At 38.4% G+C, this 11,349-nt stretch overlaps 1 protein-coding gene across 2 annotated transcripts; it reads right to left on the bottom strand.

The window, feature by feature from the left end:
- Window positions 1-546: 546 nt before the first annotated feature.
- Window positions 547-10,266, bottom strand: flot1a (flotillin 1a). 2 transcript variants are annotated; one of them, XM_047384389.1, is made up of 13 exons: window positions 10,092-10,266; window positions 9,570-9,633; window positions 9,255-9,330; window positions 8,660-8,750; window positions 6,113-6,256; window positions 5,910-6,029; window positions 5,719-5,814; window positions 5,326-5,478; window positions 5,051-5,232; window positions 4,700-4,745; window positions 4,016-4,153; window positions 3,326-3,490; window positions 547-3,223 (listed from the first exon to the last, which is right to left on the bottom strand). In XM_047384389.1, the coding sequence occupies exons 2-13, from the start codon at window positions 9,610-9,612 to the stop codon at window positions 3,185-3,187; spliced, it is 1,293 nt and encodes a 430-aa protein (XP_047240345.1). In that variant the 5' UTR covers window positions 9,613-9,633; window positions 10,092-10,266; the 3' UTR covers window positions 547-3,184. The 2 variants fall into 2 exon arrangements, with proteins under 2 accessions (XP_047240345.1, XP_047240344.1); XM_047384388.1 differs by having other exon boundaries at window positions 10,096-10,266.
- Window positions 10,267-11,349: the final 1,083 nt, after the last annotated feature.

Raw genomic sequence — 11,349 nt, 5'->3', positions numbered from 1 at the left:
AACCATAGCTACAATTAAACGGTTCAGATCAAAGCATAATCATGTTTTACTATGGCCCAGTCAAAGTCCAGGCTTAAATCTAACTGTGAATCTGTGGCAAAGCATGAAAATTGATGTTCAGATGCTCTCCATCCAATCTGAGGATGAGCAAAAATGTAAGTTTCTGCAAACCGGATTGAGACCCCCCTTATTGTTAGTCCTTGTTTAACTCACTAAATGGTGGTTTATACAGTGCATCAGATTGGCTGTGATTCTGGTTTGATTTTTTCCTTAATTTTGTTAATTTGCCACCAGTGATGTTAGTATCGGAACATTTATTTGCTTGAATGAAATTAATCACAGTATTTGAGATTTAAAGAGTTATGGAGTTTAATGTGGAAAAAAGGAATGCAGATAATTCAAATACACAAAAGCTCATGAAAAATAAAACCAAGAAAATGAAACAACAGCATTAAAACATGCACAAATCAGACTAATAAATAGAAAATATTGCACAATAGAACCATACTTATATATTAAATGGTTTAATTAACTGCAGAGACTTGATTGGTTTCCATTTGAAATTTATTAAGCATATTAGATGCAGGATGGTGCATTTAATAAAACACAAAACACCAGAAATGCTCTGACAGTAATATTATTTACCAAGGAGTGACTATCCAATCTGCCAGAGATTCATATACAAGAAAGAACTTCAATAAACTCTATAGATTTAATACATTTATCATCACAAATAGAGCTTATCTTTGTTAAGGTTAGTAGTTATCCAAAGTTAATATGTGAAACGGACAATGCTACATGGACACTGTATCAAATATATTCTGCATAAAGTACATTTAATCTACATGTTCCATGTGATTTAATTCTGAACACTACAGATGAACATTTTTAGCCAACTTTGGTAACTCCCCGCCCGCTGTGTCCTGGCTATAAACATACACTGCTTCTAAGAATATACAGTGCAATACAATTCAAGTGTAATAGGTGCGGATGCATGCATTAAAACAACAGTGGCTGTCTTCAGATGAATAACATACACAGATGAAAAGCCATTTCAGTATGTTTGGCTGCGGTGAAACCGGCTGTGCAGAGTTCACACATAACTAAAGCAGCAGCAGGATTAGAGGGGCCGATATTCACAACACAAATACAAATAAATACTGTAAAATAAACAGAGCTAAATATTTTCACTTAGAGAAACTCACCTGTGATGCACTGAAACACACACCTATCCTTAAACAAATGAAGTATTTCATGCAACAGGTCCAATACTTGAGGTAGAGGCCGACAGCGAGATAGGTTTATGATTTAAGGCATATTGGGATATTTTGTAGTGACTAAAGTGATGTTTCAGAGTAAACATCGTTTTCTAGGTGAAGATGTATTAAAACAATAAGATATTTTAAATTTCATACATAGAGATGTTTGGAAAACTACTAGACATCGTGCATGTTACAGAAACCTTAAAAGAACCATAGTCTCTCATAACCGATCATAAAACATAAATTTTCGTTAAGTCACATCACATCAGGGCCTGATTTACCATTTTTATCTTCTTATAGTTCAGAGTTTGAGCTTCATTTCTCTGCTGATTTCAAACAGAGTTAATTTTAGAAATCTCACACCGTTTTCTTAACTTCTGCAGTGTCATATTTTTCTTCAATGTACCTTGAGTTTTGCAGGATCCACCTGTCTAAAAGCTGCTAGATAACTTTGCCAAAAAATCCTAAAGGGAAGCTGAACTAGAAGTTCCTCCTGTTAGGCCTAGATTAAATATTTATTGGTGAGTAAAAATTTTTAAAGTTTAATTAAATTATACATTTCTCTCCTGCTAAACCAAACTCATTGAGTCTAAACCATATAAATTGCAATTGTTTATGTTTGATTTTTAGAAGTGTAGGTATCTAATAAAATCCACATTAAAGGACATTAAAGTGCTGCTTAAGTACCTGGTGACGGGAAATATCTTGCAGAAAATGTGTTTGCATTACATAAAGTCTGTTAGCCATACCTGTCATTTTCCAATCATTCATGCTTTTAAAAAAATACATTGTTATATATTCTGTCAGAAACAGGTTTTGAAAAGTGTTAGTGGCTTTCGGGAATGATGTTTTCCTGTCAGACGTTGACGCTAAGATGCACTTGAGGTTTGTCAGCAAGGCGGCGGACACTGGCCGTGTCAAAGGAGATGTTACAGGTAAACACTGACGGAGACGTGGTATGAAAGCACATACAGCGGGGTAAAAAATGACAGAAACATACAGAAATCATTAAAAATGAAATTTGATGATCTATGAGTATGTTTAAAATCTCTCAGGGAGAAGATCAATGAAACGGATAAGATCCATAAAATCGAATTCTGCCTCTATTACAGTAAGTAGTGTCTGACTGAAGACAAAAGAGGGTTGCATATCTCAATGTAACTTTATAATTAGAAGCACTATAAAATATTTATGTGAAATTAAAGAGGTAAATACAGTGCTGTGCAAAAGTCTGAGAAGCCCTTCATTTCCTTAGGTTTAATTTAGGAGGAAATAGACTTCATCATCGTCTTCTTCAGAGTTTCTGAAGGTTTTTTAAAATGTTTTTTTTTTTTTTGTTCACTGTTAAAAATTTTGAGATGAATGCTTTTTCTTTTCTAGGTTATTTAATTCTGACCAATAATTCATCCTGGCCTTTAAAACCGATGGGATAAACTAGTGTTTGATCTGATTATATAAGACAACAGATGTAGGCAGTTTGAACACGGCATCATTTTGCTAAACACATAAAGCATTTTCATTTGTTTAGTGCTTATGGGGGGTGGATAACAGTTTTCCAGCCTTAAATATTTTAAATCTTTAAAACAATACTAAATAAAGTCATTTCTATTGCTAAAAACAACTTCAAAGTCTACAAAAAGGCCTGGCTCCTTGGAAGCAAAATATAAAGTAAAGGGTACTTCAAGACTTTTGCACAGTGCTGTATGTGTGTACTATATGCCACATAAACCACAGATAACAGCTATACATGTCACCGGAGTTTAATTATTGAACTCAGATAAAGCACGGCATTAGTCACCAGATTAAATGTGAAAAACACAAAAACCAGTTAAGGGAACGGATACACGGAGGATGGGAGGTAAGGAAGCAGACATTATGATGCAGGGAATCCAGACAGACCGAGAACAGATCTGGCAGCAAGCTCATTGGTTTGATTCCCGTCTGCCTGTCCGAGAAGACACCTGGAAGAAGGAGAAGAGAAATATAATGGGGTGAAAACCTGTACGACCTTCGTGAAGCTACAGCAAAACACAGAAGAAAAAGCTTCCAGGTGAATGAGTTACCTGAGAGATGTTGATTCCGGTCAGTTTCTCCACTGCTTCTGGGAGGCGAGTCATGATGTTCAGCACCTCTCCTGACAGTTTGGCTGCACCTATGTCTCCTCCTCCACTGGACACCATGGTCACTTTGTTGGCTTCACACAGAGGCCTGCTGATCTCTTCCGCCATCTGGTGGGGGACAGACAGCACAACATCTTAAACTAAACGCCATCTAAAACAATCCAAGGCAGAAGTCCTAAAACTTTTCAAACTTCTAACCCTCAAAATAAAAAAGGAAGAAATTATTGACCCTGAATATCGGTTGAGTATAAAATGATTTATCCAGTATCAATTAAACAGGAGTACCACGACAACCCAAAGAGCATTATCACCCAATATTCTGTTCTAATTGATTTGTAGGTTGTTGTTTTATCTCTTTATAGCATAAATATGCTTTCCACAATCATTTGTTGTTTGTATATTTAAAATAATAAAAAAAAACAAAGTTATTTAGCTTAATTTCTAAAGAACATCTCAAGAAACCACATTTGTTGATGTGTGACCTCCAGTAACCCCTTACTTTGGGAATCACTGGTCCAAAAACATTAAATAAGACAGAGAGAACATAATTGCACATCAGCAATCCAAGATGTATTTAGATGAAAACCACAGAAGGAGTGTAAACGTGTTTGCCAGCAGAGAAATGTGTCTCACCAGAGGCAGTTTCTCCAGCAGCATGTCCACCATGGCTCCGTCCTTGTACTCCCTGAAGGCCTCGGCCTTCTTCGCCATCTGCTCTGCTTCAGCGCGACCCTTTGCCTCGACCGCGAACGCCTCAGCCTCACCTTTAATCTGAACAGGTCAACGGGAAAGGCTTACTGGTATGGAAGTTACCAGAAAACATAATCATCATAAAGATCTGGAAGAAAAAGGGATCATTAGTGGATGCATATATTTTAAAGCTGATTAGTGCAAACAAAAAGCTGCCAAGTTTAAATCCAGACTGTTTATCCATTTGTTCTCACATCAGCAACAAGAAGCAAGCTTAGCTGACATATAGTCAGTTAGTGCCCGTGTCAAAACGATTTCTCTGTAGATGTTAAATGGGTTAAAATATTATTAATGTTCTATGGGAATAAATTAATTACTGCACATTCATTGCCGTGTTTCTTCTAACAACTCATTTTAGTCCCCTTCTGAAAGCTGAAAGGCCCTTGCAGATTTCAACAGTAGCTTTGACTGGACAAACCAAACACAGGATCCAGAACTGGACTTTTGTTTTTCAGGTGGCGCCTCAGGTTCTAGAACATTGCTTGGAAAGGAAAGAGGAGACTCTGTGGATATTCATCTGATAAGGATCTGCACCTTTACATTCCTGAGTGGTGATCTGTGACTCACCCTGATCGACTCAGCTTCAGCCTCTGCCTCCATGATCATCTTCATACTGCAGATACACAATAAACAGATGGTCAGAGAGGCCAGTTCAGAGATCCTGTATTATAACCAGTTAGAGGAAACCAGTTTAACAGCCACTCAATCACAACATATGGCTCTCTGTGGGGTCTTTCAAACAATAAATATGTCAAAAGGTTGTTGCCGTCATATGAATAACAAAAAAATACTGAACAATCTTGAAAAAATAAAGTAGTTTTTATTTCTTTTATCAGTATAGAATTAATAAAAAAAAAACACATCTAAAGCCCATTTCTCTCCACCTGAGGGGTCTGTCAGAATAAAACTCCAACTCACCGCTGAGCCTCAGCCAGTTTTTCCAGGCGGTACCGCTCAGCCTCGGCAGGTTTCTTCACCTTAGCCTCCAGCTCCTTCTCCTTGCGGGTGATTTCCTGCTCCTGCAGCATGATCTGCTGTGAGCGCTCCACCACCTGGACCTGCATCTTCTCATCCTCAATGCGCTGCTTTGTCTTCGCAACCTGGAAAGAGGAAACACAACAAGCATGATTCTATCCATCCATAAGCAATAAACCGTTCCAACTGTTTGAATGAAAACCAAATCTCCTGTGGACCTGTAGCTGATAGGCCATCTCTGACTCTGCCTTCTTGGTGTTCACTTCAATGTCGTAGGCCGCCTTCTTCAGCTCGTAGTCTCGTTGGGCCTTTGCCATGTCGATCTCGTTCTTGTACTGAGCTGAGATTTTTTCCTGCAAAGCATGAGCCTCCTGCAGGGAGACGAGGAGCGGAGTGGACAAATGAAGAGGATGGGAAAGGTCAGCGGGAGGAAGAGCTGGGCAAAATGTATGTCTAAACAGTAGGGGAGAAATAATGGACCAACATATAAACAGTACTTTAAAAACAAGTTGACCAGAACAAAGTCAGAATGGAGAATACATTTCTTATCTTCTATTATAATAAACGCTTCTCAGCAAGGATGATGTAGGAGGTTTGCAGTAACGTCTCACCCTCATCACCGCATCTCTCTTGTTCTGAGCCTCTCCAATGCGAGCGTCCTTCTGGACCTGGGCTGTTCGAGCTTTTCCCAGTGAGTGCAGATAATCCTGTGGACCAACACCAGGACGTAAACACAGCTTAGATATGAACTTCTTCTGATTCCTTCTAAAATCTTTTTCTATATGTAACAGAAGATAGAAACCTGATCATCATGGACGTCCTTCAGAGTGTAGCTGACCACGCTGATGCCCATGTTGACCAGATCAGAGGAAGCCACCTTAAAAACCTGCTCTGAGAACTTCTTCCTGTCCTTGTAGATTTCCTAAAAGCAACAGATGTTATCTAAGATGATTAAAACCCTTTTTACAATAACTGTATTGTATTACAAAGCTAATTTTACTGGACCTCTACAGTCAGGTGGGCAATGATGGCCCGCTGGTGTCCCTCCAGCGTCTCCAGGGCGATCTGAGCGATTTGACCCTCAGACTTTCCCATGAACATCTGACAGGCTGCAGCCAGCATCTGCTTGTTCTGACCCTGGATCTTCATCTGCAGGAAACAGTGGCATGGCTTTTACTGCAGGAACTGGATCTTTAAACACACGCTGAGTTATGCCAGTGAGATTCATCATCATTATGGTATGGATCAAGATGCTCAGCAGGCTCCATGATGGAGATGTGCAACAATTACATTCCTATCACAACTTCTACTAAGTGTCAAACGCTGGTCTGATGGTCACCTCCAGCTATGCCCTGTGACAGGTTTTGACTCATTGATTACTGGTTGTGGATGTTATCATCATCATCATCATCATTGTTGTCCCCAAGTGCTGAAGAAACACAAACCTTACCAGGTGTTGATGGACTGACTGATGGCTGGTTTCTATGTTTTTCTCAGTAAAATTAACACATTTGAGCCTGTTTTACTTTGTCAGAAACTCCAGAAGACTCAGGTGGAGGCCTCAACAATCTCCTTGATCAACGACTACCTGACAAACAGACCACAGTTAGTGAGACTGAAGGATCATGTATCTAACAGGGTAGCCAGCAGCACAGGAGCACCACAGGGCACTGTACTTTGACCATTCCTTTTCACACTGCACACCTTTAGACGTCCAGTACAAGACAGACTCCTGTCATCTGCAGAAATACTCGGATGATTCTGCAGTCGTTTGGTGGATCAGAGATGGACAAGAAGCTGAGTACAGGAAGGTGGTGGACCGCTTTGTGGCATGGTGTGGAAACAATCATCTCACCTTGAATGTAAATAAAACAAAGGAGATGACTGGAGATCTCAAGAAAAACAGAAATAGATCAAACACTTTTTCCATCAAGGGAGAAGAGGTGGAGGTGGTGGAGGAATATAAATACCTCGGTGTTCACCTGGACAACAGACTGGAGTGGAGATGCGACTGTGAAGCCGTCTACAAGAAGGGACAGAGCAGACTGTACTTCTTGAGGAAGGTCATTCAGTGTTTCCAGCAAGATGCTGCAAATCTTCTATAAGTCTGTTGTGGAGAGTGTGATCTCTTCTGCCATCATCTGTTTTAGGAGCAGCACTACAACAACTGACCTAAAGAAGTTGAAGATGTTGACAAAGAAGACTGGTTCCGTCCTGGAACCTCTGGAGATGATTGTACAAAGGATTCTTCATAAAATGAAGAACATTATGGACAACCCTGAGCATCCTCTTCATCAGACTGTCATACAACTGCAGGGTGTTTTTAGTCAGAGGTTTCTTCAGATGCTTTCCGCCCACAGCCATCAGCATCTACAACAACTCTTTGAGGAGACGTACATGAGTGTTCCTCCAACATCTCCTTTCCTGTCAGGATCAGGATTAAATTACTGAATTGAAATAAATTCTGGAATGAAATCTAGAACAGCTTTCCAGGTGATGACCAATGCCTAGTTCTTTGGCCACATAAATAGATTCATGTGTGCTGTCCCATCCTGAAACATCAGGCTCATGATTATGAACATACCTGCTATTCTGAAACTGACGTGGTCTATGTCTGCTGGAATGATTCAGTCATTAGTGAAATTAGCTGTTTGTAGAAAAGTTCTTTAATCTAACGTTCAGAAGACGACAATCCAACAGGTAGGATCCTCTGATGTGTCACTAAATGCAGCATTTATACCAAAGTCTTTGGTAAATGTTCCTTTTATACCAGGAAACAATAATCGCTGATTAATCTTCTACCAGTAAAAACTTTCAGTTTAGTGATTTCTGTATATTTTCTCTAAATGCAACGAAGATAACCCAAGCAGAAACTATGGTAATATCTTTTTATATACGCTATAAAACTATGGAGCTAAATTGGGTCTGTAAATTTCGTGTGGAAAAAAATATTAAAACTGAAAAAAACAATTGAAAAAGATTTTGAAAAAAAAATCTAAACAATTTTACAGATCCTTTTTTTTTTTTTTTTACACTTTTAGAACAATTATTTTTGTCCAGTTTTAAACTTCCTGCCCTGGTTTGGGTCCTGGGGGCGGAGCCTCAGATGGGTGTGGAATCATGACCGAAAGGTCAACAAGGCCAAACAAAACATTCCCAGCTGATGCACTAAGGAACCGTGAGAACTGAAATTGAGATTCTATGTTTATGTTCTTGATTTTGAAAAATAATAAGCTTCCCCGACCTAAGCTGTTTATGTCAATACACGACACAAATATCAGTGGGAAAATTATGATATTAACAATTTTGTGCAGCCTTTTTAGACATGTTGGACATTTTCCAAACTGTCAAAGTACGGCGGGAGAGCCGCCAGTCTGCAGTGGGAGTACCCGACCACACACCGGCACAACATGACTTCCTCAGACCCCAGTAATCAGGCGATATTAAAAAATGCTGGTTGTCATTTTATCGCACAGGGAAACAAAGGGAGAGGAAACAAACACATTGTTTTTATCAACACTACATCGTGCTGTCTGAAACTCCTTGACTGACCTGAGCGATCCCAGTAACGGAGATGGGCACCCCATGGCGGGTGTAGACCTTATCGCTCTTCACATTCAGAGTCAGAGTGTTCAGAGAAATCCTGGAGGAGCAGACAGAATGTAGAGGAGAACACTGATGGACGGAAAGTGGCTCTAATGAAGCCCAATAATGTAGTTTATTTCCGGTTTATTTCTGTCATGCGTGGCTACAGACACTCGGCAGCAGGAGATGAAAACCAGCTGCCACAGAAAACGTAAAATTAACTTTCTGATTACATTAACTGAGATAAATAAACAGGAGCTGAATGTACACTGATACAGAACAGTTCAAATAGAGATTATGTATTCATAATTACATGAATAAAGATAAGCGGTATAGATGTGTGAATGAATGAATAAAGACAAACCATGCCTAAAAGTACTACTTACAATAAAGAATTTCCACTTCGAAATTTTGATTTCAAATGATCAAAAGTATATTTAAGAACCTAGTTAATTATGTGTTTTATTCCAATGCTGTGTGAAATCAGATGTATTTATGTTTAACGAGAATTAAAGACGAAGTACCATGATCAAGGTTAATAAAAGCTGAGTTGTTTTTCTACCTCTGAAGCTGCTGAAAGCACGGGAAGACAAACACTCGACCTCCAGCGATCATCACCGGAGGGGAACGACAGAAGCCTGAGAGGAACCAGAGTCAGATATGAACAAATTCATAGATATGATTATTTACCAACAAGTTCATTTTCCCACACATTTATCATTCATCGTGTTCTCTAATATTTGTACTTTCATAAATACAGCACCTTTTAGTCAAATATGCAAAATAAACAATCAGATTTACCCTGTAGAGAACTATTAACAACTGAATCTCTTGGAGACCTAATGGATATTCATGTAGACACAGATGGGCTTGTTACCTGAAACCACCATGGCTTCGTTGGGACCACAGGTGTAGAACATGTTTGCTGATCCTTTTACTGACTAAAAAACGAATAATAAAACATATGTTGAATAAAAATAATTTAAATCAAACTACCTTTCTTTAAATATGTCAAAGTAAAATGTCACCACGTCAGCCTCAGATGTTGTTTTTGCTTATATTTGTGCAATAATAAAGGAATAATAAAGGAATGATTTATTGATTATGTTGTCTGCATCCTGCAGGAAGGAGCTGTGGTGGGAGGAGGAGCAGACTAATAGGGATCAAATTTAATTTACGCAAATATTGCGCAGTTGAACCAGAAAAGAGCGCAAAAAGAAAAAAAAAGGTGCTCCTCACATTACAGCCACAGAGCATTAAAAAGCAAACAATTTAACAAATGTAACTATTTGTTAACGCAACCTGCAGCTAACATGCTGTTTATCCGTTAACTGCATCTCTATCTTTTTTTTTCTTCTATCCGATATAACCGATAAACGACGCAAATATAAGAACACACCTACCGCTCGGTGAAAAAACGATGTTATTTGGGTGTAGCAGAATGAAACCGCTCAGTACGTATCTGTTTGGTTTGGTTCAATCTGATGTATTTTAATAGCAGTAAATGTTTACTCCGATCTAAGGCGATGATGATGGAGCGAGTCAGCGAGGACTGCAGCTCAGCGTCTTGAGCACACCCATCCATCCTTCTGTGCGCCACCGCCATCTGGTGGCCTGGTGGGGAACTGTCATCTATCTGACGGACGGTGAGTTCTCCAAATCACTTAAAATCACATTCAATTTGTTGTTTTACTTATAGTTCAGCATTCACTTTCTTGTTGACGGGGCGTTTCCTAAATGTCTGTGCTGTTGGGCTGGGTAAAAAATACATATTTTTTGTTTTGTCAGCAGTTTAACATAAAATTGTATACATTATAGATTCGTTTTATATATTAAAAGGAGTGGGTGGAAGTATAAACTTATTTTATCCCACTTATTCTATATGCATCACCATTATTGCGCCTTACTGTTCTAATTTATATAGCACATATAATAAATATCAGCACACTACATTATACATATAATACATGTTTAGAAATCTTACATAGCTCATATATTAGTCTTAGAAATCTTGCAGTGGTCCTAATTGAAATGTATAATAACTACAGCAGCAATAACAATTAGCATTCCAATTATAATCAACTTATTTATGTTATAAGCAATATAACACCTATAATAATAGAACTAATGAAACAACAACAGTTATTACATATTGCATCCCATAAAGACCATATTCTTGTATAATGTTTAGAACTGTTTTATGTTTGGTCATTGCTTTAGTTCCACATTCAGACTGCTCCACAGCTTTACTCCATTCACTGAAACACAAAAACTATTTCTGGTAGTTGTAAAAATATAAGTTTGGAGCTGATTTAAAAACTTGCATTAGCTCACAAAGCCCCACTATAAATCATATTGTCAGGGTGTGACATTTTTGGACTTTGTTTGTGGCTTTGTGTTATAACTTTTGCTTAGATGTTTCTATTTTGGTTTTTGTATCTTGTTTATTAGTTCTTTTTCTCCCTCTACCGCCTCCTAGTTTGTGTTGTTTTCTTCCTCTCGCTCTTAGTTCCTTTTGTGGTTGCTTTCTTATTACTTTGTGTATTATTATTATTATTATTATTATAGTTATTTGTCTTCCTTGGATTCTCATTTGTGTCTCTGTGTTTATTTATGGTTAGGTATTTGTTCTCTTTCCAGCTCTTCCTTAGCTTTAG

The sequence above is a fragment of the Girardinichthys multiradiatus genome, chromosome 13 (assembly GCF_021462225.1).
Source record: "Girardinichthys multiradiatus isolate DD_20200921_A chromosome 13, DD_fGirMul_XY1, whole genome shotgun sequence".
Taxonomy (NCBI): domain Eukaryota; kingdom Metazoa; phylum Chordata; class Actinopteri; order Cyprinodontiformes; family Goodeidae; genus Girardinichthys; species Girardinichthys multiradiatus.
The sequence above is the reverse complement of the archived record's forward strand: the minus strand, read 5'-3'. Positions and strand labels throughout refer to the sequence as shown.